The sequence below is a fragment of the Saccopteryx bilineata genome, chromosome 3, assembly GCF_036850765.1.
Source record: "Saccopteryx bilineata isolate mSacBil1 chromosome 3, mSacBil1_pri_phased_curated, whole genome shotgun sequence".
Taxonomy (NCBI): domain Eukaryota; kingdom Metazoa; phylum Chordata; class Mammalia; order Chiroptera; family Emballonuridae; genus Saccopteryx; species Saccopteryx bilineata.
In genome coordinates, this window is record NC_089492.1 from 202,093,757 (window position 1) to 202,105,857 (window position 12,101).

General features: G+C 41.8%; 1 protein-coding gene across 6 annotated transcripts in view; it reads left to right on the forward strand.

Moving 5' to 3' along the window:
- Window positions 1-568: 568 nt before the first annotated feature.
- GCC2 (GRIP and coiled-coil domain containing 2) overlaps window positions 569-12,101 on the forward strand; it is a 137,659-nt gene continuing 126,126 nt past the window's right edge. For 4 of the 6 annotated variants that reach the window (XM_066268571.1, XM_066268572.1, XM_066268570.1 and 1 more), the window contains exons 1-5: window positions 569-591; window positions 925-981; window positions 2,786-2,870; window positions 3,941-4,008; window positions 11,682-11,786. In XM_066268571.1, the coding sequence (XP_066124668.1) occupies window positions 586-591; window positions 925-981; window positions 2,786-2,870; window positions 3,941-4,008; window positions 11,682-11,786 (321 nt within the window). In that variant the 5' untranslated portion in view covers window positions 569-585. Of the gene's footprint in view, window positions 592-924; window positions 982-2,785; window positions 2,871-3,940; window positions 4,009-5,863; window positions 5,902-11,681; window positions 11,787-12,101 lie in introns of those variants that run through there. The other 2 variants (XM_066268574.1, XM_066268573.1) reach the window with 2 other exon arrangements.

Consider the following 12,101-nt stretch of genomic DNA (forward strand, 5'->3'; position numbering starts at 1 on the left):
TTCAAACACATTTTGCTGAGGCAAAGATGTCAGTCTCAAAAGGCTACATTCTATTTTTCCATTTATATGACACTCATGAAACGACATAACTATAGTGACAAAGCACATAAGGGAACTGGCCAATGAACTACAACTAAGTGGAACAAATGAACAGTTCTCTCTCCCTCCCCCCTTCTTTGTCTCTCTAAAATCAGTCAATTAAAGAAAAATTACGTGCAATACCTGACCGTAGATTGAGTCCATATAATCCTCTATATTAATAGAACAAATGTCCCTGTAGTTTAAGTTCCAAGCTACTTCCAAACCTTAATTGCCTAGTGACATGTAACAGCATTACAATGACGACTCATCCCTGCGGTAACTGACCAGCGGGGGCCAGAGCCGGCAGCCGGCCGTGGCAGGAGCCGGAGAGAGAACCGACGCGCCGCTAGGCTGTAAGCCACGGAGACGCGTGGGGCGGGGCCCTGGGAGAAGCACCACCTTTGACCTGTGATCGGGGCTACGTCAGAGGCGACGCAGACGCAGGTTCAGGGACAGCGCCCGAGCCGCGGCCCGGTGCTGCGTGGCGGCAGTGGCTGATCCGCCATGGAGGTGATGCGGCCAGAGTTGCGGACTAAGGGGGTGGGGGTGGAGGTCACCGCCCTCCCACTGAGCCTCTGCCTACACCCGGGTGGACGCGGAGATGGGCCGGCTGAGGGCTCGGCGGCCCCGCGGCCGCGCTGCCTTACCCCCCTCCGCCAGACTCCGCCTCCGCCGTCCCGACCCCTCGGAGCCGCTTGTGCATGACTGGCCGCGGGCCTCCTTTTCACGTTAATGGATTCCTCCACTTGATCCCACAATAGGGTTTTTACCTCTCAAGATACCTCGCGTGTGGTCGCGATTAGGAAAAGAGTATTCTGACCACCTGTTTGATTTGTTTCGCAGGATCCTGTTCAAGATGGAGTGGCTCCACCAGCCACCCCTGGAACCAGGAAATCTAAGGTGAAGAGACTACTTACTTGACCAGCAGGTTCCCTGAAGAGTGGAAGGGTGACGATGAATTGGAAAACGCTAGCATGAGGATGGGAGGTGGAGATTAGTTCAAAAAGAATAACAACCTTTATCCAAGGACTCTCACTTTTAATTTACAGTTATCTATTACTTTCTTTTTAAGTTTACTGGTGTGAAAAGAGTTGTCTTTTTGTTTACTTCCTGCACCTGGTTAGCACAGCTGACAGATTCTGCAATTTTTGAGACATTAAAGCAGTCTAATTTGTAAAGATTTGTATAGAGTCATGGGGAGAGCAGTGACTTAGGGAGGAGTCAAGGGGCTCTGTAGGCTTTTCTCCTATGAATTGAAGATAAGGAGTTGTATTGGGTAATTTTTATGATCCTGTGCAAGGTTTACCATTCAGTGATTCTCAAAGATAGTGGTGTATTGCAAGCATACTAAATTTCAGACACTTGCCTAAACATGGTTACTTTATTTCAGCTTCTTGGTAACTGGGAGAGAACTACCATTGTTTCTGATTTTACAGATGAGTAAACAACCCACAAAGGATTTTCTCTTGTTAGTTGAAGCAATAATACAACCTGATTCATCTTACTGCTGTAAGAATTATGCTTACATGTTGTATGTAATTATGGTTACATGTTGTATGTAGGTAAAGACATACAACATGTCTTTCAGCCTTGGATAGAATGAAATAACCTTACTGTTAGGTCTGCTGAAGGAGGAATGCACAGGGCTGATGACTTTGTGTGTGTGTGTGTGTGTGTCAGAGAGAGAGGGACAGATAGGGACAGACAGGAAGGGAGAGAGATGAGAAGCATCAGTTCTTCGTTGTGGTTCCTTAGTTGTTCATTGATTGCTTTCTCATAATGTGCCTTGACCCAGGGACTACAGCACAGTGAGTGACCCCTTGCTCAAGCCAGTGACCTTCGGCTTTAAGCCAGTAACCATGGGGTCATGTCTGTGATCCCACACTCAAGCCAGCCACCCTGCACTCAAGCTGGTGAGCCTGCACCCAAGTCGGAGACCTTGGGGTCTTGAACCTGGTTTCTCCGTGTCCCAGTCCGATGCCTTATCCACTGTGCCACCGCCTGGTCAGGCAGGCCTGATTACTTTTATAAAAAGTTTATGCATCTGCAAAGAGAGGGGCAGAGACCCTAGTGGCATCAGTGGAGAGCTGCAGGAAGGGGTTGTCTGATATAGGGACTACTGCAGGCTTGTGCTGATGTGGGGGTTGATGCACCTGGACATGCTCAGATTAGCATATCCTGGTTTGTGGCCTTGTTCCCAGACTGTGTCTCTTTTCCAACCCTTCAGTCCCTCCTGAAGGCCTGGTTCCAAGGACACTTCCCTGGGGGGCGAGGGCGTCACCTAAGGGGAGAGGGAGGTTGGGTGAGAGAGATGCTTAATAAAGAAGTTGCCCTAGTGAGAGGTTGGATGAGGGGAATTTGAGTTTAAAGGGGTCTTCAGTTTAAAGGAGCCCTGGACCCAAACCTAACACAGATTAAGGTACTAAGAATTAGTCCCCTAATTTTACAATTAAAGAAATAAAAAACCTAGAAAGTATCTTAACCTCTGACAACAATATCTGGAGGATACAGGCTATTTTTACATTTCCTAGTAGTTGCTTAACTAATAATTGAATTAAAGTTGCGTTTACTTACTTTTAAAATGTGTTTGACATAAAGATTTATTCAGTAGGATTTTTATTTTTTTATCACAGTGATGTTTCCTTTTAGCAGTATAGTAGAAATGTGAGTTGTAACAAATTGGTAACATCACTACATCTTTCAGCTGGAAACATTGCCTAAGGAAGATCTTATCAAGTTTGCCAAGAATCAGATGATGCTAATACAGAAAGCTAATTCAAGATGTACAGGTATTGGGTTGAAAATATTAATCTTGACCACAGTATCATGTAATCATGGTTAAAACTTTGTTTTTTAATCTGGTAAAATCTTAGTGTAATGGAATCTGTTATTATTTAACATTGTAACAATGCTTCTGATTTTTTTTTTAAGCTTACATCTCTAAACTGCAATTCCTTTGAATTATTAAAATAAAGTTAGGGAGGAGGATTTTTAAAAATAATTTGTTACAGTTAAGTACATTTTTAAACTTCATTTGCTGTAGATTGCATATTCTTCTGAGTCAAACATTTGTTCTAGAATAGTCAGTTGAAATGTTAGAGACACACAGTTGTAAGCCAAAGAAGTGAGAATAGGCCTAAGTAAAGTAATAAGAGATTTCTGTTTCCGAAATTTTGAATTATGTTTATTTGCTGAAGTAGATTGATTCCCTATTAAGTTTTCCTTTTTTTCTATTACAAAGGGATGAAGATATTAGTATCCTTTTTTAGTACGTGTGGGTTGTGCTTAAATTTCCAGAAACTTAATGAATGTTACTGTTCAACCTAAAAGCCAAGGTTCATTTTCTAATTGAAAAGGTAAAATTGTGTTTAGAAGGCTTAATCAGTTTGTGATAGAGGAATTTATTTGGAAAGATGTTTTTGACCCCAGACCTAAACATGAGTTGATGAAATAGATTAACATGTATGTTTAATATGAGGTTAGTTACTGTACGATTCTATAGTAAGAAGTTGCTTACAGCTGAAATTATATAATGTCTGGGACTTGTTTCAAAATTTGACAGAAAACAGAAAGTAAAAACAGGTCAGGATGAGACAAGATTGGCCATGAGATAATTGCTAATAATGAATACGTGGAGATTAATCATACCGTTCTCTTTTATTTGTTTGGTATTTTCTAGAATAAAAAGGAAATATTGGGTGAAAATAAAAGATAATACTGGGTGAAATTACTTTCTCAAAATACCTACTGCTGCTTAAATGTATTTTAATTTATAGTGATTTTTTAAAAAAGAATGTACTTATTTTTAGCCAGTTATTTTTCATTTCTGATATGGAATTTTTTAAAAATAATTATTTAGAATTAGAGAAAGAAATAGAAGAACTCAAATCAAAACCTGTTGCTGGAGGAACTGGTGATATTATTAAGGTAATGAAACAGTTGTGAATATTGCTTTAATTTCTACTTGTTTACTAAGAGGAAATGCCTAATGATAAATCAGATTTTTTTTATATCTGTCAGCCCTTAAGAGTGCTATCTGTCTTTCCGTCCCCGTTTTTCCACTTTCTCCCTGACCTTGGATAAGTTATCAGTCTCTATGGTTGACTGTAAAAGGAGAAGGGTAAACAAATTCTGTGTCCCTATGTCCTTTTCATCGAACACACTATAATCATGGTTGTAGCCTCAGTCTCTGTCCTGCTCTTCCCGCTGGACAAGAAAGCCCAGTCATACTCAGGACTTGAATGATTTGGGGGCTGAGCACTTACACATTTAATCTATTGATAGATGGGTATCCCTGGACATGACTACTGAAGCAGATCTCACAATTGCACTTCTAGCTATTAGGGGAAAATCTCACAGTTGAACTTCTAGCTATTAGGGGAAAAATTTTTACCCATTTCTTGTCTTGTCTTTTAAGATGACGAAATCCTCTTCCCTGGACAACCAGTGGCAGCACTGTTTGTCAGGCCTTTTAACATTCTAGACTCTTCAGCTTTCCTGTCTCCTTTATCCTCTTAAGTGTGCCAGTCAACAAGACCTGTTGTTTTCTCATGATAATGCTGCAGTTTGTGCTCTGTCTCCATTTCCATGACTCTGAAATGCTTCATGTGATATGTGACTTATTTTAATAACCACTAACTAGGCTTTCTTTCTCTTTTTTACTCCTATATCTGGTTACCAGATCACAGGACATTATGTTTGTTGTGATATTCCCTGTTTATAAACCTGAGTTGCTTATTCTTACCTGCCCTTAATACTAACTAAATGCTTTTTCCTTCCCCTACTTGACCTAACTTTGGAAGTTTCTTCAGCTTCTCAGAGCTCTGCAATTCTTTTTTCCTTGCTTTTCCATATTTATAATTTGACTTCTATCTATTTTTTTTTATTATATATCATCTTACACTCTTATTAGGTGGCTCAACTTGTGAGCAGTGGACAATTGAAGGACTCCCTGGAAGTTCCTACAAGGGATCTTTTTATTTTATTTTATTGGGGTGACATTAGTTAACATAATTATACAGGTTTCAGGTGCCCAAGTCTGCAACACATTTACTTATACCATATTGTGTGTTTACCCACCCCAAGTCAAGTCTTCGTTTATCACTCTGTACCGTCTACCACCTCTCCCCTTTCTTTTTTTTTTTTGCATTTTTTTTTTTTTTTTTGCATTTTTCTGAAGCTGGAAACAGGGAGAGACAGTCAGACAGACTCCCGCATGCGCCCGACTGGGATCCACCCGGCACGCCCACCATGGGGCGACGCTCTGCCCACCAGGGGGCGATGCTCTGCCCATCCTGGGCGTCGCCATGTTGCGACCAGAGCCATTCTAGCACCTGAGGCAGAGGCCACAGAGCCATCCCCAGCGCCTGGGCCATCTTTGCTCCAGTGGAGCCTTGGCTGCAGGAGGGGAAGAGAGAGACAGAGAGGAAGGCACAGCGGAGGGGTGGAGAAGCAAATGGGTGCTTCTCCTGTGTGCCCTGGCCGGGAATCGAACCCGGGTCCTCTGCACGCTAGGCCGACGCTCTACTGCTGAGCCAACCGGCCAGGTCCCCTTTCTTATTCTCTACTCTCCACACTGTTGTTCTTGTCCATGAGTTCTTTTTATGTTCCTTTTTGCTTTATTCCTCTACCTTCCTTACCCAACCACCCCCTTCCCTCACCTGACAGCTCTCTATGTGTGAGTCTGTTTCTATTTTGCTTGTTAGTTCATTATGATCATTAGATTCCACATGAGGAAAATCATACAGTAGTTGTCCTTCTCTGACTGGCTTATTTCACTTAGCGTAATGATCTCCAGGGAAATCAGTGCTGTCCCAAAAGGTAAGATTTCCTTTTTTATGGCTGCTTAGTATTGCATTAAATAAATGTACCACAACTTTTTTATACACTAATCTGCTGATAGGCTCTTGGGCTGTTTCCAGATCTTGCTATTGTAAATAGTGCTACAATGTACATAGGAGTGCATATATTCTTTTGAATTAGTGTTTTGAGATTCTTAGGATATATATTCCAGAATTGAGATTGCTTGGTCAAGAGGCATTTCCATTTTTAATTTTTTTTTCTGCTTTTCCAAGTGAGAGGAGGGGAGACAGACTCCCACATGTGCCCCAACTGGGCTTCAACGAGCATTCCCCATCTGAGGCCAATGTTCTGCCCATTTGGAGCCATGTTCACAACTAAGCCATTTTTAGTGCCTGAGGCGGAGGCTCCACGGAGCCATCCTCAGCACCCAGGGCGATGTGCTTGAACTAATAGAGCCATCCATGGCTGCGAGGGGGGGCGGTGGGAAGAGAGAGAAAGAGAGAGAGAATAGGGAGGGGTAAAGAAGCAGATAGTCGATTCTCCTGTGTGCCCTGACTGGGAATCAAACCCTGGGTATCCACACGCTGGGCCGATGCTCTGCCACTGACCCAAATGGCCTTTTCCTTCAATTTTATTTTTTTAAATTTTATTTATTTATGTATTTTTTACAGAGACAGAGAGTGAGTCAGAGAGAGGGATAGGCAGGGATAGACAGACAGGATCGGAGAGAGATGAGAAGCATCAATCATCAGTTTTTCATTGTGCGTTGCAACACCTTAGTTGTTCATTGATTTGATTGCCCTCTAATATGTGCCCTGACTGTGGGCCTCCAGCAGACCGAGCAACCCCTTGCTGGAGCCTGCGACCTTGGGTTCAAGCTGGTGGGCTCTTGCTCAAACCAGATGAGCCTGTGCTTAAGCTGGCGACCTCGGGGTCTCAAACCTGGGTCCTCCGCATCCCAGTCTGACGCTCCATCCATTGCGCCACCGCCTGGTCAGGCTCAATTTTAAATAATAGCCATTCTGGGTCTAAAGGTAGTCTTGGTTATAGGTCCTTGCTTTTTATCACTTTGACTTTTTCATGCCAGTCCCTTCTAGCCAGAAAGGTTTCTGTTGAGAAAACTGCTGACAGCTTTAATGATAGCTTTCTTATAAGCAACTAACCTTTTCACTAGTTCTTAAATTTTTCTCTTTGCGTTTAACCTTCGCCATTTTAATTATGCTGTATCTTGGTATGGGCCTCTTTGGGTCCATCGTTTTTCAAACTCTGTGCTTCTTGTACTTGTGTCTTTTTCCTTCACCATGTTATAAACATTTTCGCTCATTTCTTCAAATAGGTTCTGTTTTTTTAATTAATTTGAATTTATTGTGTTAACATGGATTCAAGTGTCAAATAGGTTCTTGATCTCTTGCTCGCTCTCTCTTCTTCGGGTACCCTTATGATAGGAATGTTGTTATGCTTCATGTTGTCCCAAAGATTTCTTTTTTTAAAAATTTATTGTTTACAGAGACAGAGAGTGAGTCAGAGAGAGGAATAGACAGGGACAGACAGACAGAAACGGAGAGAGATGAGAAGCATCAGTCATTAGTTTTTCATTGCGCGTTGCAACACCTTAGTTGTTCACTGATTACTTTCTCATATGTGCCTTGACCGCGGGCCTTCAGCAGACCGAGTAACCCCTTGCTGGAGCCAGCGACCTTGGGTTCAATCTGGTGGGCTTTTGCTCAAACCAGATAAGCCCGCGCTTCAAGCTGGTGACCTCGGGGTCTCGAACCTGGATCCTCTGCATCCCAGTCTGATGCTCTATCCACTGCGCCACTGCCTGGTCAGGCCCAAAGATTCCTTAAATTGTCCTCATTATTTTTAATTCTCTCTCTCTTTTTTTTTTTTTGCTTATCTGATTGGGTGTTCTTTTCTATCTTGTCCTTCAAATCAGTGATTCGATCCTCTGCTTCATCCAACCTACTGTTGATTCCTTCCAGTGTATTTTTTTTAATATATTTTTTTATTTATTCATTTTTTTAGAGAGGAGAGGGAGAGAGAGAGAGAGAGAGAACGAGGAGAGACAGAGAGAGAGAAGGGGGGAGGAGCTGGAAGCATCAACTCCTATATGTGCCTTGACCAGGCAAGCCCAGGGTTTCAAACCGGCAACCTCAGCATTTCCAGGTCGATGCTTTATCCATTGCGCCACCACAGGTCAGGCCCAGTGTATTCTTTTATTTCTTTTCTTTTTTTTTTTTTGTATTTTTCTGAAGTTGGAAACGGGGAGGCAGTCAGACATACTCCCGCATGCGCCTGACTGGGATCCACCCAGCATGCCCACCAGGGGGTGATGCTCTGCCCATCTGGGGCATTGCTCTGTTGCAGCCAGAGCCATTTTAGTGCCTGAGGCAGAGGCCATGGAGCCATCCTCAGCCCCTGGGCCAACTTTTTGTTCCGATGGAGCCTTGGCTGCAGGAGGGGAAGAGAGAGACAGAGAGGAAGCAGATGGGTGCTTCTCCTGTGTGCCCTGGCCGGGAATCAAAACCGGGACTCCTGCACGCTAGGCCGATGCTCTACCACTGAGCCAACTGCCCAGGGCCTTTATTTCTTTTCTTTCTAGTGTATTCTTGATGTTGGATATTCTTCAATTTTGAATGTTTTCCTTTTATGGTTTTTTTTTAATTTAAAATTTTTATTTTTGCCAGAGAGAGAGAGAGAAATGGAGATAGACAGGAAGGGAGAGAGATGAGAAGCATTAATTCTTCATTGAGGCTCCTTAGTCTCCTTAGTTGTTCATTTATTGCTTTCTCATATGTGCCTTGACTGGGGGGAGGGAGGGGCTACAGCAGAGCAAGTGACCCCTTGCTGAAGCCAGTGACCTTGGACTTAAGCCAGCAACCTTGGGCTTTAAGCCAGCAACCATGGAGTCATATCTGTAATCCCACACTCAAGCCAGCAACCCACACTCAAGCTGGTAAGAACATACTCAAGCCGGAATAGCCTGCACTGAATTTAAGCTGGTGACCTTGGGATTTCAAACCTGGGTTCTCCATGTTAGAGTTCGATGCTCCATCCACTGCAGTCAGGCTTCCTTCTATGGTTTTTTTTTTTTTTTTTTTTTTTTTTTTTTTACAGAGACAGAGAGTCAGAGAGAGGAATAGATAGGAACAGACAGACAGAAATGGAGAGAGATGAGAAGCATCAATCATCAGTTTTTCGTTGCGACACTTTAGTTGTTCATTGGTTGCTTTCTCATATGTGCCTTGACCCTGGGCCTTCAGCAGACCGAGTAACCCTTTGCTCGAGTTGGTGACCTTGGGTCCAAGCTGGTGAGCTTTTGCTCAAACCAGATGAACCCGCGCTCAAGCTGGCGACCTTGGGGTCTTGAACCTTGGTTCTTCCTTATCTCAGTCCGATGCTCTATCCACTGCGCCACCACTTGGTCAGGCCCTTCTATGATTTTTATGTCTTTTTTTTTTTTTTTACAGAGACAGAGAGAGGGGGATAGACAGGAACGGAAAGATGCGAAGCATCAATCATTAGTTTTTTGTTGCACGTTGCAACACCTTAATTGTTCATTGATTGCTTTCTCATGTGTACCTTGACCTCGGGTCTTCAGCAGACCGAGTAACCCCTTGTTCGAGCCAGCGACCTTGAGCTCAAGCTGGTGAGCTTTTTGCTCAAACCAGATGAGCCCTCGTTCAAGCTGGCAACCCCAGGGTCTCGAACCTGGGTCCTTTCGCATCCCAGTCTAACGCTCTATCCACTGCGCCACCACCTGGTCAGGCATCACTTTGTTTTTTTTTTTTTAATTTATTATTATTTTTTATTTTATTTATTTATTTTTTTAGAGAGGAGAGACAGAGAGGGAGAGAGAGGAGAGAGAGACAGAGAGAGAGAAAAGGGGGGAGGAGCAGGAAGCATCAACTCCCATATGTGCCTTGACCAGACAAGCCCAGGGTTTCGAACTGGCGACCTCAGCATTTCCAGGTCGACGCTTTATCCATTGCGCCACCACAGGTCAGGCATCACTTTGTTTCTTGCGCATCCATATAACCATTATTTTAAATTTTGTATATGTTAAATTGCTAATCTCCATTTCATTTTTTCTCTATTTGGAAAACTACACAGGAAAAACATGGTTTTGAATATAAAATTTTCTGTTGTTAATATAATGTTAAAAGTTTATGGCTTTACACAAGTTTTAATAATGCTACAAATTTCTACTCATCATTTTCTTGTGCATTGAAATATATCTAAAGTTTTTTTTTCTTTGTAAACCAAATGTATTAGACTTTTAAAAAGAGGAATAAAATGCCATATTTCCCATGTCAAAGTTTGAGGTGTGTAGTATTACAGTGAATTCATATGCTGCTTCTAAATGCAAGAGAAGGGCAAAATTGCATGTTAAGATATTGATATTTCTAGCCTTGGCCAGTTCAATGGATAAGAGCATTGGCCCAGTGTGCAGATGTCCCGGGTTTGATCCCTGGTCTGGGCACACATGAGAAGTGACCATCTGCTTCTCTTCCCCTCCTCCCCTTTCTCTGTCTCTTACCCTCCTGTAGCCAGTGGCTTGATTGGTTCGAATGTGGGCCTCAGGAACTGAGGATAGCTTGGTTGGTCCGAGTGTCAGCCTTAGTCACTGAGGATAGCTTGTGTGATTTGAGCATTAGTTCCAGACAAGGATTTCCAAGTGGATCCCAGTTACGGTACAGGAGAGGATTCTGTCTCACTATCTCCCCTCCTCCAACTTAAAAAGAATTAAATTTAAATTTAAAAAAGTGTTTAAAAATTTTATAGAACTCACCAGTAAACTGCTGTTTCTCCTGTTTTCTTTGGTGGACAATTTTATTTTTATTTTTACAAAATGTTTATTTTATTGATTTTAGAGAGAGAGAAAGGAGGGGAGAGAGAGAGAGACAGACAGGAACATTGGTGTGTTCTTGTGTGTGTCCTGACCAGGGGTTGAACCAGCAACCTCTGTACTTTGGGACAATGCTCTAACCAACCAAGCTATCCAGCCAGGGCATTGGACAATGTTAAATAATTGGTTTGATTTTTTAGGTAGATATAGTGTTAATTATGCTTTTTAATTATTTTTCTTGAGTTAGTAAAGCTAGATTTTTCTAGGAATTTTTATTCATTTCATTCCAGTTTTAAATATTATTGCCAAATAATTGTTCATAATGCTCTGTTTAATCTCTGATATATATTTTTTCCCTTTTTATTCATAATACTGTTTGTCACTTCAGTCTTGCCTTGATCAGTCTTACAAGAAGTTATCTACTTTGTTAGCTTTTAGTTTTAAAAGAACTGACTCCTGAATTGTAGATCTAGTTTCCATTTTATTAACTTCCTCTTCTGTTTAATTTCTGCAGAGAATAAACCTGTCTCTGAAGGAGACAGAACATGGGTAAATTTCTTGCCTGTTAATCTAACCACTCCCTATTCATCTTGTCACCCAGTTCTCAATTTTTGAACACCATGTACATTGTACCTTCCTTGGTAATATCTGGTGCGTCCAGTTCCTGAGTGTTTAATTCTCTAAAGACTATTTTTGGTTTTTCACAAGTGGTTCTCTGTGAAGGTCCTTAGGTTATAGCTTTCTTACTCTCTCTAATTCATTTCAGTTTTCAAAATATATTTGGAAATTTCTCATATTCTGATGTCTTTTCTCCTTTTCTCTTTGTTCTCTCTACCTTTTAAAATCTTGTATTTTTACTTTAGTATAGTTTGGAAAAGGTGAAGAGATAATTACACATGTGATCAATGAACCAGTACCTGAGGCAAACAAATCATCCTGTTTCAAACAGGCATTGACTGTTCGTCTGGATGCTCTTCTTCTGGATAAAGCAGAAACTGAGCAAGAGTGTCTTTCTCTGAAGAAGGAAAATATCAAAATGAAGCAACAGGTTGAGGTAAGGCAATATTTTGAATTTTTAAATTAACTTATGTATAGTGTGGTTATAAATCTTAGATCTAAGACCTTATAAAGCAGCGGTTCTGAACCTGTGGGTCGCCTAAAGCCATCGGAAAATACATAATGCATATCAGGTATTTACATTCCGAATCATAACTGTAGCAAAATTACAGTTATGAAGTAGCCACGAAAATTATTTTTTGGTTTGGGGTCACCGCAACATGAGGAACTGTATTGCGGGGTCACGGCATTAGAAAGGTTGAGAACCACTGTTATAAAGCATCTGATCAGATTTTAACCATTTACAAACAAG